The sequence below is a fragment of the Mastacembelus armatus genome, chromosome 10 (genome assembly GCF_900324485.2).
Source record: "Mastacembelus armatus chromosome 10, fMasArm1.2, whole genome shotgun sequence".
NCBI lineage: Eukaryota > Metazoa > Chordata > Actinopteri > Synbranchiformes > Mastacembelidae > Mastacembelus > Mastacembelus armatus.
In genome coordinates, this window is record NC_046642.1 from 14,284,660 (window position 1) to 14,298,568 (window position 13,909).

General features: G+C 38.5%; 2 protein-coding genes across 14 annotated transcripts in view; both read left to right on the forward strand.

The window, feature by feature from the left end:
- The window catches only part of LOC113144400 (collagen alpha-1(XXIII) chain-like), a 104,569-nt gene extending 96,543 nt beyond the window's left edge, over positions 1-8,026 (forward strand). For 5 of the 12 annotated variants that reach the window (XM_026330437.2, XM_026330435.2, XM_026330441.2 and 2 more), the window contains 16 exons: positions 44-67; positions 1,916-1,960; positions 2,075-2,119; positions 2,262-2,342; positions 2,434-2,487; positions 2,691-2,765; positions 2,870-2,896; positions 3,001-3,060; positions 3,147-3,218; positions 3,323-3,349; positions 3,463-3,516; positions 3,758-3,844; positions 4,034-4,132; positions 4,622-4,660; positions 4,853-4,861; positions 5,474-8,026. In XM_026330437.2, the coding sequence (XP_026186222.1) occupies positions 44-67; positions 1,916-1,960; positions 2,075-2,119; positions 2,262-2,342; positions 2,434-2,487; positions 2,691-2,765; positions 2,870-2,896; positions 3,001-3,060; positions 3,147-3,218; positions 3,323-3,349; positions 3,463-3,516; positions 3,758-3,844; positions 4,034-4,132; positions 4,622-4,660; positions 4,853-4,861; positions 5,474-5,524 (849 nt within the window). In that variant the 3' untranslated portion in view covers positions 5,525-8,026. Of the gene's footprint in view, positions 1-43; positions 68-1,915; positions 1,961-2,074; positions 2,120-2,261; positions 2,343-2,433; positions 2,488-2,690; positions 2,766-2,869; positions 2,897-3,000; positions 3,061-3,146; positions 3,219-3,322; positions 3,350-3,462; positions 3,517-3,757; positions 3,845-4,033; positions 4,133-4,621; positions 4,661-4,852; positions 4,862-5,008 lie in introns of all 12 variants that reach the window. The other 7 variants (XM_026330442.2, XM_026330436.2, XM_026330443.2 and 4 more) reach the window with 7 other exon arrangements.
- Positions 8,027-9,764: 1,738 nt separating this feature from the next.
- On the forward strand, positions 9,765-13,484 carry rack1 (receptor for activated C kinase 1). 2 transcript variants are annotated; one of them, XM_026331062.2, is made up of 8 exons: positions 9,765-9,986; positions 10,447-10,618; positions 11,369-11,519; positions 11,856-11,951; positions 12,188-12,298; positions 12,611-12,751; positions 12,983-13,093; positions 13,370-13,484. In XM_026331062.2, the coding sequence occupies exons 1-8, from the start codon at positions 9,878-9,880 to the stop codon at positions 13,433-13,435; spliced, it is 957 nt and encodes a 318-aa protein (XP_026186847.1). In that variant the 5' UTR covers positions 9,765-9,877; the 3' UTR covers positions 13,436-13,484. The 2 variants fall into 2 exon arrangements, with proteins under 2 accessions (XP_026186847.1, XP_026186848.1); XM_026331063.2 differs by having other exon boundaries at positions 9,767-9,986; positions 11,369-11,516.
- The last annotated feature ends 425 nt before the right edge of the window (positions 13,485-13,909 follow it).

The window sequence follows — 13,909 nt, forward strand, 5'->3', positions numbered from 1 at the left end:
TAAAACCGCAAATCTGAAAATGTTGCCATTTTTTTCTTGACAGGCCATCAACACCATCAGTGTTTCGGTAATCTGCTGTTGTTGCTGCATGGTTTTGGTGGTGTGATCAGTAACTAACATATAAAAATGCATTGACTCACACAGAGTTGCATATCCACACAACTCATGTGCAGAATATCTTCTCTGTCCCATCTGTTTTAACCAGTGGTTCTGTGTTCTTACATAGACACCATCTATCCAGAGCTACAGACTTCAGATGGATTGGATGTCACATCTAAAGATTATTTCTGAATGTGCCTGCTGTAGTAGCCTGTGTATTCATTTGAGAAAACATATAGCTCCAGCAAATAAAATACAGCTGTGCTGTTGTATCAAATAACATGTAGCCTCCACAACTATGTTTGATCACGCAGAGAAATTAACATTGTTTTTTATTAGTGTTGTTCCACATAACTCAGCTGTTGTACAAAGGGAATACATTGGAAAAGACTGGAGAGGAACCCCCTCGTAGACGCCACAGTCTCAGTTTCACATCCCTTTCTTCATACACGCGATTCTACCATGTATCGTGCTACCTGCTAATAACAGATAGCTATCTCTAGAGTGAAGTGTGTATTTGATTAAAAACCACTATGAACCACGTCTCCTTAGACTTGATCTTAAATGGTCTCCTGCATGCAACACTTTAGACAGCAGCATGAGACATAGGAGTTGGTGAAAACGTAAGCCTGAGATCTTATCAGAAGCCTCTTGCCAATATGGATCAGTTGACACCAAAGCGCATGCAAGGTCTCCTTGGCCACCCATATGATCGAGTCACTGGTTGTGTGAGAAGCTCTATTGTTTTCATCTGTGGTGGAATTTTAGGTGATGATAAATTAGCTTTAAAGCCATGTTGAATTGGATTGTTAGTGTCATATATTTATTTACATGACTAGCCTTCGTTTTCTAATGATGGAATATCTCAGATCGAATAGTTGTTTGTAAACATTGTGTTGGTTTCCATAGCTTTAGTTAGAAATTGGAGAAATGAAAAATGAGAGAATCAACATGTACACCTCTGGAAGGCATCATGGTTTCCCTTTTTATTGCTTCAAGATGGCAGAGGACTTCAGAGGGAGACTTAACAAGTGTAACACTGTGGATGTAGAGATTAAGAACATGGTTTAAGGGACCTGTCACTCATTAGACAGCACCGGGGACAATATGGGATGAATATCGCATGGTGGTGCATGCATTTTTCATGCAGTATTACATACACTCACATTTATGTTGTTTTCAATCCGACTCATCCTCCATCAGAGCCATCAGAGCAATCAGCAGAATGGAAAATGATTCCAGGGTATTGTGTAGCACAAACCACACTCTGCACTCTGTTTTATCTCTGTAAGACTGAAAATTGCTTCAAGTTGGTTGTGATCAGTGAACAGAGTAAATGAAAGCAATCATCAGCTTTGTTTACTGTCAGGCCAGCATATGAAATCTGTCAGCCTTGTGGTATTGTTTTGTGTTGCCTGTTTAAGTCTTATGGTGAAATTCTGTGAATTCCCAAGTTTTTATACCATCTTGGTAAACAATCTAAGTAAACAGTTACATATGGCCTGAAATAATTAACTTTTCATTTCCTGACTACTTGCATGTGAACACTCATAGTGAAAATGTAAGAAAATTATCTCCCAACCAGATTCCACACTCACGTTCATGGAGTTTTATAAATGCTTTTGGGTTTTTGTAACTGGTACGTTGGCACACTGCTGGCAAGTGGCACACAATAGTGGAGCATTTATCAGCTTAAGAGCCAAACTGAACAAAACGGAGAGATGGTTTAAAGATTTTTTAAGTTGTTAGACACAGTATAGCATCTATCAAGATATATGCTCATTTCTGTCTATTTATTCTTTCTTACTTTCTTCAGGGCCCACCGGGACCACCTGGACCTCCAGGCCCTTCAGGGGAAAAGGTAAGTCACTCTGAGTTCTCCTGTCATCCTACCAATGTACTGCTCTATCATTGGCAAGTAGCGTAAAGGTCATATTAATCAACTGACTGAGTCTTTTCAATATTCATCTTCCAGGGTGAGCTGGGTTTACCTGGGCCAGCAGGAATTGATGGGGAGAAGGTATGGTTGCAAAGATGCACAAAATCTAAACAGGCTGATTACATTATATCAAATTTTTATTAATATATATGTTGGTTTATGGAACTTAATTTCCTTTTTACTGCTTCCCAATAATTCTGAGATCTTGTCTCTTGACCTTCAGGGACCTAAAGGGGATATGGGTGAGACAGGACCACCTGGTGAGAGAGGGGAGAAGGGAGAGATGGGACTCTCTGGGCCTGCTGTAAGTAGTGACAGTAACATATTTCTCTGATATCCAAACATGCATAGTGCATACAACAGCTGGAAGTTCATCTTTTGCTTTTTTGGGTCAGAGTATGGACGGACAGAAAGGAGAGAAAGGCGACTGCAGACTGGATGACAACCTGGTCAGTGACACGCATTCAAACTCGACACATGTCCTCTACATTCACTCATATATTTACAGAAGAGATCAGTGCACACACACATGGGTCATCAGCTTAAAGGATCATACCATGTTTAACCACTGAAACATCTCTGGTTATGACCCAGCTTTGCCATTAGAAGCTTCCTGCTCCTGCTTGACTCTTGCAATTTCATTGGTTCTCAGGTTCAAATGATTTCCCAACCAGGTCCCCCTGGCCCACCTGGCCCACCAGGGGTTCCCGGGTCACCTGGATCCATGGTGAGTTCTTAACAGTACATCACTATCCCAGTCCTGATTATACTAGCCACATTTGTTATTTTCATCTGTAGTTGTCACACTCACAACACACAATGTGTTTTCAGGGCCTGCACGGGATGCCTGGTCCTAAGGTAAGACTCTAAGGCCATGTACAGTATTTAGTACAGTCTGTATGTGCATGTTGAGGCTATGACAAGAGTTGTTTGTTACTCACTCTACCTGTGTTCTAATGCAGGGTGAGCCTGGAGTTGGGATAAAGGGAGAAAAGGGGGACACTGGTTTTCCTGGATCTAGGGTAATAGACACTGGCCATTTATTATCATAATCAAATTTGAGCTTCACAGTCGTAACACAGAGATGAACATTTGCTTTGTACTGCAGGGATTAGATGGCCAACAGGGTCCACCAGGATCTGCAGGATTGGTGGGTCTTCCAGGTGCAAAGGGAGAAAAAGTAAGAACACCATCACCTCCATAGATGTTGTTTATATCTGTTGTTTTAACTGTCAGGGTCTTAAATATGTTTTATGACTTATATGTGTGAATTTGTGTTCACAGGGCAGACCAGGAGAGCCTGGACTAGATGTGAGTTTCTCAATGAGAATTTAGAAAATTCTAAATTACACTTTAATATAGATTATTTTCAGTTTAATTGACCTTTAACCTGAGAAGCAACCTGATCACCTGTTTGTACTCAGGGTTTCCCAGGTCTGATGGGAGAGAAAGGTGACAGAGGGGAAAAAGGAGAGAAGGTTTGTACCAAACAAATAAATATTGTATTATACTTACTGATTATTGTATTATAGTTTTTTATGCATAAGTGTTGTTTTATGCATAATAACACTGATTTTAATAGTGCCACTATGCTTCCTTTGACCACATGTAATTATTTTTAATGACATGTATGGTTTGGTTTGAGCTTCATGCTGTGTTATTAATGCGGTATAATAGTAGAATTACTGCAATAATAACTGCTGTCCTCTTCACGTCCAGGGTGAGAGGGGAACAGTTGGAAAGAGAGGTTTAAAGGGGCAGAAGGGAGAGCAGGGTCCTCCAGGTCTGGACCAGCCTTGTCCTGTGGTACGTCACTTCCACGCTGTATTTCACTGTGTTTCACAGCTAAATCAGTTTAGTTATTACGACTTTCTTCTCAGCTTATACACCCTCAGTATTTCTCTGCTTTCTGCATTCAGCACTGTTCCTGTCATTTCTTATGCTGTTCTTGGACTTTCTCCTCAGTGTTAATTTATAACTGGCTCTTGCCAACAGGGTTGTGATGAGACTAAAGGTCTGTCTGTGGAGGCAGGGCTCTCCTCTCTTCCACCTCCTCCTCTTCCTCCTTCTGGCTCTGAGGCCCCCTGTCCTTTGGTACAGTGTCTCTTCATCCTTTCTCACGTCACTATTTAAGCATCTATTGTTTTTTTGTACTTCAGCACTTTCCTTTTTTCATCTCTCTCTAACTCTGTATGTGCCGTCAGTCAGCAGTCCACATACAATAGAAGGCCCTAATAATTTAAAATAATATTTTCTGGCTGTAACCTTATATTTGACAGACAGATATAAGAGTAGTACTGATCCTGTCTAAACCCCTTTCACAAACTGTATATGTTGCTTTAAATAAAGAGACTAGATGTAATTGAGAGCATACTTATCTGGAGAATTGCAGATTCCAAGAAAAATAATTGATTAAAATTCACAAGAAATATATTTTTGAGCACTTTTGTTCTGTCTTGTATTCTGTTTTGCTTGAATGTGTATTTTTATTATACAGCCTCCAGCGTATAACACCACAGTTTAAGCATGCATCACTTGATATTTCTAGTTTCTTAACTTTCTACCGCTGTTGTAACCCTGCAGGGACAGGATGGGCTGCCCATACCAGGCTGCTGGCACAAGGTGAGCAACATTTTTCTATAAAACGCACATTCTGAAGTAATGAATATATTAGCTTTAAATTATGAGAAGGCAGGTAGAATGGTTGGCAAATAGCTAACATGGTCAAAGGATATACTGAGATTATTACTTATCGATTACATGAAATTAAATTAAACTAAATTAAATTCATTACTTGACTCTGATTTGCCACAGGGCCATTTTGTAAGTATTTTACAGTGTGTGAGCATGTAATTATAAAGCATGAGTATCTGAAATCAGTAGTTATTTTCCAGTTTTGATACAAAGAGTTTATGTTTGGGTTTTGATTTGATATGCTACTAATAACAAATCCCCACCCTTTTTTTGCAGTGATAACTAACCAGCAGCATGGAATATGTACATATTGATATGGTATATATTGCATCTGGTTACTACAACCACCCACTCCCATTTTTTCCCCTTTTTTTATAAAAACATTTTATATAATATATTGAGATTTTTTTTAAACTAGGACATTTTTGAGTCTGCAGTATTATGAAAAATTTTTTAAACCAGAGATTTAGTATTAAGAATGCAGCTGTGCAGCTTTTGAAGAGAAGAAACTGAACTGGCAGTGGGACTCTTACTTTGATGGACAGTGAAGTGCAAGAATGCCGTACTAACGAAGCCTGACTTGCTGCCTGATTGTAATCATGAATGCTGTTTGGGAATGACGGTGTGCACACTCGCCCACTCTCCCAGAGGGATAAATGCTGGGATGGATGGATGCACAGATCTCTTGACAGATGGCCAGGTGTGGACCAGTATTCTCTTCTCCTCTCTCTTTTTTGAAAGGAGGAGATGACGAGGCAGAAGCTCAAACGTAAGCGTCTCTCTCAGCCCTGAAGGGGTGTGGGGCCTGATGGAGAAATGACTGGTGGACCGGCAGAGAGCCTTTATGAAGCAGAGCGAGCCACATAATGCCTCGGTGTCAAAATGAACACTCAGATTCTCCGTTATGGAAACTTTCCAGGAGGGGGAGACAGAGAACACTGCATTTCTGCATTCACCTGAGAACGAAAGACATATCAGTGGCTGATAACCAGTTGAAGTTGTTTGGGAGTCACTGACGTCACTGGCACATAAGCAAGGATTTACTGGACAGATTAATAGAACATGTTGTGGTGATGTCTTGCATAGCTCTTTTGCAAAGGTTTTCACTAACTATATGCATGATCATAACAACAACAGTGTTGTTTAGTATCCTGACAGCTTGTATGACTTGTGGTCCCCCAATCGAAACCTCAAAGACAGTTTTCATTTGCGTTCAGCAGTCTTTAATAGTCTTTCCAGCTGAACAAGCCTTTTGTTTCATTCTCTTATATTCTTGCATAATTTTGTCCAGTTACATTTTGCATTCCTGTGCACTGCCATGTTTGTGGAATAATTCAAGGCCAGATTCAAAGGAACCATTTACACTAAACATAATAAATGAGTATTTCAGTGTTTCAACCAGGGAGCTAATCAGCTCCAACAATAGACTAGTTCTGTTTTAGTTGCTTTAACAAATAATTGCCAATCAAATTATTTTCTTAATCATTTTCAGTGTGACAGATCATTATCTTTTAATCACAGATGAAGACATGTTTAATTGCTGTTGCCAGTTTTCTCTGGACTACAGTGTAAGCTCTTACTGCTGACTTAATTGTGTGTTTGTTTGATGTTTTTGAATCAATACTGACTGAAGGACTAACTGACTACAGTATGAAATTTGAAACAAATGTATACACAACTTTTTTATTCTTCAATACGCCTCGGTGCATTGATGAATTGGACATGTCAGTTATGCATTTTTGTGTGTATATTCCTTCAGTTATATCAAGTTTTAGTCTTTGCTATCAGATGACTTTCATTGGTGTGTTTCTGTCTTTGGAACAAACTTTTCTCAGATGGAATAATTTCTTGGTGCTTAAATACTTTTATAAACCTTTGGTCTACATGTGGAGATTATGGAGGAAAGAAAAACACATACGCAGATATGCATGTATCATTGTTTGAAGAAATGTAGGAAATAGGATAAAAGAAACTGCCACTGGCTTCACTGGTATGCAATCAAGTATTTTCATATATTAGGCTACAGATGTACAGGACAGTGATGGCATTTTGGGGTTATGTTGATGATACCTTCACTTTAATGTAAAATTATATTACATGTTCTTAGTGGATGTCTTCAACATTGACATTTGTTGCACATTTGATACAATATGAATAACAAGAAATTATCTTTTTACAATGCAAAATGCATGTTCAGATTAAGGGCAGTCATTTACAACATTTTTTTGTGAGGCTCATCATTCAAGCTGCTAAACATTTATCTAGTTTCAGTTTTTGCTCACAACCATAAACAGAGTAGCGCTTTGTACGTAGGTAGCATTGATTGAAGTACATTTTTAAAAAAATATGATTTTAGACAAACTCTGCAAACGAGTCTTCAGAACAACAGTGGATCAGTGATGTATGAAAATTGTCTTTTGTATTCCAATTATATAAATTTCCACAAAGGTCATTATAATAGCAGGAGAGCAGTGTTGGTTTTCTGCTTACTGAATACAGGAAACATAATACATTGGTAATGCTGGCTTCTTCTTTGTAGTTCAGATTTCCACTGTGTTACAATATGTTGCAAAAGTACTAATATAGGTCACATATTACTGCGGTTGTAGTTTCTTTATAGGTCTGACAATATGTAACATCTGTGATCAGCTTCATTTTTTCACATATCCTTTGATATTATACTTACAAGGTGAATACATTGGTTCACTGACATCACACAAAACAATTTGCATTGCAGTGGGATGAATTCACAAGTCCTTTTCTTAACTTCAGAAGACTTTTGTAAGGAACATTGGTGCATCATGTTTATGTTAAACCTATAAAATACATCTTGTGTATGGACTTAAATGTATTCTAGAAATGATCTGTGAAGGAGTTGCCCGTCATTAAGCTAAGATAGAATAGCGGACACACACGTGATAAAGTGTGTGTTAAGTGTGAAATAATATTGAGAAGAGAATGGATTAACTACAACCCGCACAGGTCTTGGCATTGTTTTACTGGAAGCTGATGGTTATCTGTCACTTAACATAATTATATGTGTTTATTTCTTTTGCAGATTCCATCAGTTTCAGTTTTATGGCTTAATGGAGTCAATAAATGGCACGATGTCTGAATACAGTTTGGTGTTTTATCAAGTCATATAGTATTAGCTTGACATTGTGAGAATGTTTGTTGTATGTGGTTGGGCATTTGGTTGTAAAAGAAGTAAGCTATTTTTGTAATTACTGAAATATGTTTAACATAAAATCTGGTTAACTAAACATGTAGACTGAAATAAACGCTCCAGTTTTATGGTTTCTTGTCCATGTAAAATTATGGACTTTCATTTATTTAACATTATTGCGATTATGAGATATTATACCATACATACGTCAATCTACAGAACATATATGCATACAGTTATCAGTCAAATTCATTTGGTTAGAAATGCAACAATACACATACAAAGGAAGAAGATGATCCACAGGTTAATTTCTTTTTAAAATAACAAAGCAGGAGTGCAACCATGTGAAGCAGTAGGTAAACATAGCAGTGCTTTGAATGTCACCATGCTGTCACATAGTTTAGCATGTTATAATGCTAACATTAACTAATTAGTTGAAGGTGTACTTTGTCAATAATAAATAATTAATTAAAATTATGTTTTTATGAATAAAATAAGGGTTTATTAGATTTGCAATTCATTGCATTCTGTTAATATGTAGATTTTACACAGTGTACCAGCATTTTTGGATTTGGGGTTGTATTACAACCTGATGACAGCATTAGGGGAAAACAAAAAAGGGATGTTAGGAATCATTGTTTGGGCATTTTTTAGAAAATTTCACATCAATCCAATGAGATATATTGATAAAAAGCTGTTTGTATCATCAGTGAACTTTATTATCTGGGGACTATGAATATCTGCACAACTTTTAATGGCAGTAACTTTTAATGGTGCTATAATTACTGTGATAAAACCAACCCTTTATTGACAAACACTGCCACTAATGTTACTAAAAAATGCATTCAGAAATGCTGTATCATGTATTGTAAAATGACCCTAAACACAAAAAGTTGTCATACAGTTATTCTAATTCATTCTGATAGCATCAGTGTTTTCAGTTTTTCAACAAGAAAACAAAGTTGTTTTGGACCATCTAACTCAAGTATGCCCGTAATTAGAACAAATATTAATGTGTTATCCATTAATTTTGCTCTTAATTTTAGAAATGTCATTTTGACATTTTCACAGTTAATAGGCTACTCATATGGCCTCCATCATCACAGCTGAATAAGCTCACTGTTTCTAAAACTTAAATCAGGTTACACTATTAGTTGTTAGGGAACACGTAAACGCAATCACACACATGAACCTCTGCTTGAATTGCTTATAGCAACATTGAATTTTTGTTACTGGTTTAAAATAATAGTTTATTGTTATTATTATCATTGTAAACTGTCACGACTATGGATCAAGTTAACACCAATTGGTAGTCAATCCAGAGTGCATACAGCAGAGTCCTTACTGTGAAAATCCCAAGCCATTTCCATTTCGATTATTTTCATTTGAAACCAGGAAAAAACGGGGAAAAAAAATCAAAACATGATTCCAGTTAAAAATAATGAAAAAGCCTATTTTGTCAAGTTCAGTAAGTATACCGGTAGACTGAAGCAAAACGCTTTTTTCTTATTATTTGTGTGTGTGTGTGTGTGTGTGTGTGTGTGTGTGTGTGTGTGTGTGTGTGTGTGTGTGTGTGTGTGTGTGCGCGCGCGGACACATCTTTCACCTGAATATTACTAGCCTAAATGTTCACCAGCATGCTTCCATACTCATATTCTATGGCAATTCTCTTCTCCATAAAGGGCAGAATATTATTGTTTTATGTTTCTGATATTTGTAGCATGTATAGATACTTTCGGTACTAAATACAATGCAGATAGAAATGCATTATATATTCATAAGTGAAGTACAGATGCGTAAAAGTATAAAGTCAGCATTTCCCAGAATCCTTTGCGGCGTCCTCGCCCTCTCATAGCTTTTGCATCCGGGTAGAGACTTCCTTTTCCTGTGTGCCCAGATGCGATGAGGACCTAGGTTTTCCCGGACCTCTGAAAAATCCGAATCCATCCTTGTAACAGGCACGACCGAATCTCGCCAAAATGACCGAGCAGATGACCGTGAGGGGGACCCTAAAGGGGCACAGTGGATGGGTCACCCAGATCGCCACTACTCCCCAGTACCCCGACATGATCCTGTCGGCGTCCCGAGGTGAGGCTTCCCCCACCGGCTCCGACAATATGGCTCAGAGAGCATTAGTTAGCTAGTTAGTTTGGTGCTGTAACAGGAGACAAATTTTATACTGATGTGAGTGACACCTGAAATACACACAAACAACCGTGAAGGCGAGAAGTATTGTAAAAGTTTTTACACTGGAGCCGGGTAGCAGGAGTAACGTTGGCTAACAGGCTCTGGCGTCATCTGTAATTCACCTTTAGGTGTCCACATTGCGTCTGTGACACGTGTAATAACACACATGAATATAGGAACATCCACAACAAAACACTCGTGATCTCTGTAGATTTAGATGTGTGTGACAGTCTTCCCTGCAACATGAACTCTCACAGTGCTAGCATGACATGCTAATGTTCAGTGCATTTTTCTCTTCCCTGTCTGGAATATGGACACTGGGCAGTAAAAAAAAAAACCTAATCCTTGTGCTGTTTTTCAGATAAGTCTATCATCATGTGGAAGCTGACCCGTGATGAGACCAACTATGGCATCCCCCAGCGCTCCTTGAAGGGCCACTCTCACTTTGTAAGTGATGTTGTCATCTCCTCAGATGGACAGTTTGCCCTGTCTGGAGCCTGGGATGGGACCCTCCGTCTGTGGGATCTCACCACGTAAGTTCCAGGAGTCTGTTCGGTAACAGTCAGATGTTTGATATACAGGGTGAAAAGCTGAATTCGTTCCAAGGTTAAGGTAGATTGATATGTAATGGTGCCACAGGTGAAAAGCATTTGTGACTGCAAGGGATTCTGGGTGCGCCAAGTTATAAACTGTTATCTTGCATACCAGGTCTGCATAAAACCCTTCTCTGTGCCATCAGTCTGTCCATGCTCCTACAAACACAGACTAATTTGTGTGGCAGTTACACTGACTGCTTTAGTTAACTATCTTCAGTGTCTGGGTTGGCTGGCTCTCTGTTGACATTTTTTTTATTTTGGTGATTAGCATATGTAAATCTATTTTTGAATGAAAATATTAGAGGCTTTTTTTTTTTTTTTTTTTACTTGTTTGTTGTACTTATTTATCCCAAGTGGAATTTTAAAATGCCAGTTGACCACGGTGCGGTAGGTTTAGTGTGACATTCAAATTAAAAGTGTTTGGTATGAAGCAGTGAAGGACCTCTGAGAGGTTTCTTTAAGTAGTTGATTAATAATCAGTGTGTGGTGAAGGTGTGCTAGTAGATTTTCATGTCAGCCATTTCTTAAAATTTGTTTTAAGAAAATTTTGGACTCTCACCTGTGGCTTTCAGAATAGTTCTTTCCCAGCAGAAATATTTCATATGCTCATGCTTTCCTTCCACTTGGGTGTCTTGAGATTTGGAACAGTTTTGTTGATCTGAAATATCTGGTGTGATGTTTCCCCAGTGGCCTCACCACCCGCCAGTTTGTTGGACACACCAAGGATGTTTTGAGTGTGGCCTTTTCGGCTGATAACCGCCAGATTGTATCTGGCTCCCGGGACAAGACCATCAAGCTATGGAACACTCTTGGAGTCTGCAAGTACACCATCCAGGTATTAGTCGGTATTACAGTTAGATTGTAGTGGATCGTGCTCTACTAGTTTGAATTATAAGTACATTTGGAGTTCCCTGTATTGTTCAGATTGATCTTGAGAGGAAACATGTTGATCCTGCACCTGGTCGTCACTGGAAAGGTGACGGGTGGTTAAGGTTTCAGTCTCTTTAATTAAACGTCATTGTTTAAAGAGACTGAAACATAAAACTTAACTGCAGACATCTGGGGTTATTTTCTATTAACAGGTAAAGTGGGGAAAAATTGTAATCATTTTATCTGGCCAAATCACTAATAATGGATGAGTGACAACTTTGCTTTGTCCCTCTTTAATTTGCAGGATGAGGGCCATTCTGAGTGGGTGTCTTGTGTGCGCTTCTCTCCCAACAGCAGCAACCCCATCATTGTTTCCTGTGGCTGGGACAAGATGGTCAAGGTATGTTAGTACTTTTTTAAATTCCTTTAAGCATTTGCTCTTTGAGTTCTTACTTGTGAATATGAAACTAAATTACACTTTTAAGTAATTTGTTTGCCCAATGATTTAAAAAACTGGCATGTATTACCTGACCTCTGATGAGAATGTTTACATCAATGAGGGCACAACCTCAGATCACTTCATATTATGGCCTCTGTACTTTCACAAATGTGAGTCTTCCTGTCCTTTGCTCTTAGGTATGGAACCTGGCTAACTGCAAGCTGAAGACCAACCATATTGGCCACACTGGCTACCTCAACACAGTGACTGTTTCTCCTGATGGCTCCCTTTGTGCATCTGGTGGAAAGGTATGATATAAACTTTACTTACTATTGCAGACTAGCAAAATGTTTTTGATTGTTCTTCACTTACTGCGAATTCGGTGGAAGCACCAGCTTATTTCCAGCTTGCAGGTTTCAGCAGTGATGGAAACTTTCTAGCCATCTGTTTACAATGATGATAAAAGAGGCTGTTTCTGAGTGGTACCTGCACTTAAAAAGGTTGTTGTTAGTGCTGCAAATGTGTCATATTTATGAAACCAGCTCCTAGGTGTGAGCTATAAAAGATAGCTTATTCATTTGTCATTAAATCTTACATTTTCTCTTCCTCTTTCTATTCAGGATGGCCAAGCCATGCTGTGGGACCTGAATGAGGGCAAGCACCTCTACACCCTGGACAGTGGTGACACCATCAATGCCCTGTGCTTCAGCCCCAACCGTTACTGGCTGTGTGCCGCCACTGGCCCCAGCATCAAGATTTGGGTAAGATTTTGTCCTAAATACCAGTATATTTTTGCACTAAAGCTATAATGGAAAGGGCAGTGATGAAATTATGAATGCCAACTGTATTCTTTGATGATAAAGAGGCTGTTTCTGAGCTCTAACTTGTATAGATTTGTCCATGTGTAATTGATTTTGGATTTGTTGTATTTTGTCACTGATCATTTTTTCTGTGCAGCTAGTGACTGACTCTGATTTCCTTCTGTCTTTTAGGATCTGGAGGGCAAGATCATTGTGGATGAGCTGAGACAGGAAGTAATCAGCACAAACAGCAAGGCTGAGCCCCCACAGTGTACTTCCCTGGCCTGGTCTGCTGATGGACAGGTACGACATGTAGCTTTAAATACAGCTTTCTGGCTATCTCAGTGTTTTACCCCAGTGATTATACCCATTCACTTGTAACTCTGATGTCACCTGATGACAGTCCTGCAAATATGAGGGGCACTGAAAACACTACATTGATACTAATGGACAAACATGTTTTTATTATTTATTATATTTCTTGATTTTTTTCCCTTTGGGGAATTGATAAAGTTTGTCTTTTTATCTTAATTATAGGGCCATGAAATGTAAATGTTATTCTGTATTTTATCTTCACAGACCCTGTTTGCTGGCTACACCGACAACCTGATCAGAGTGTGGCAGGTCACTATTGGAACTCGATAAGAACTTTTCATCAAAGCAACTTTGAATAAAACTGTTTATTTGAAAACAATGTGTGTTGTCTTGTCTTCAATAATGTGCATCAGTCAATTTCTGCATGTTTATTGCAGGTTGAACTTTTTAACTTTAAAACTTTACACAAGTTATGTAACAATCGGAGACAGAAGTGCATTCCAAACTTAAACGAATCTACAAATGGTTTGACAAATGTCAATCTTTAAGGGTTTTTCTAAAAACCTGCTGTCTACCAAAGTTTTTGGACACTTTGATGATGCTTGATGTCTTTGAAGTGTATTATAGATATTGAACCTTCATACTTTTAAATGGAAAATATATATTATTCTCATGCATGATAGAAGCGAGTTAAAAGTATGTTTTGATCCAGAAGAAGAATAAATGATGCGTGTTTAAAATTATATTACTTTAGGCGATGTTGTGGGTAGAGGCCGGATTGTCCTACTTGGCTTTCCGTAGATC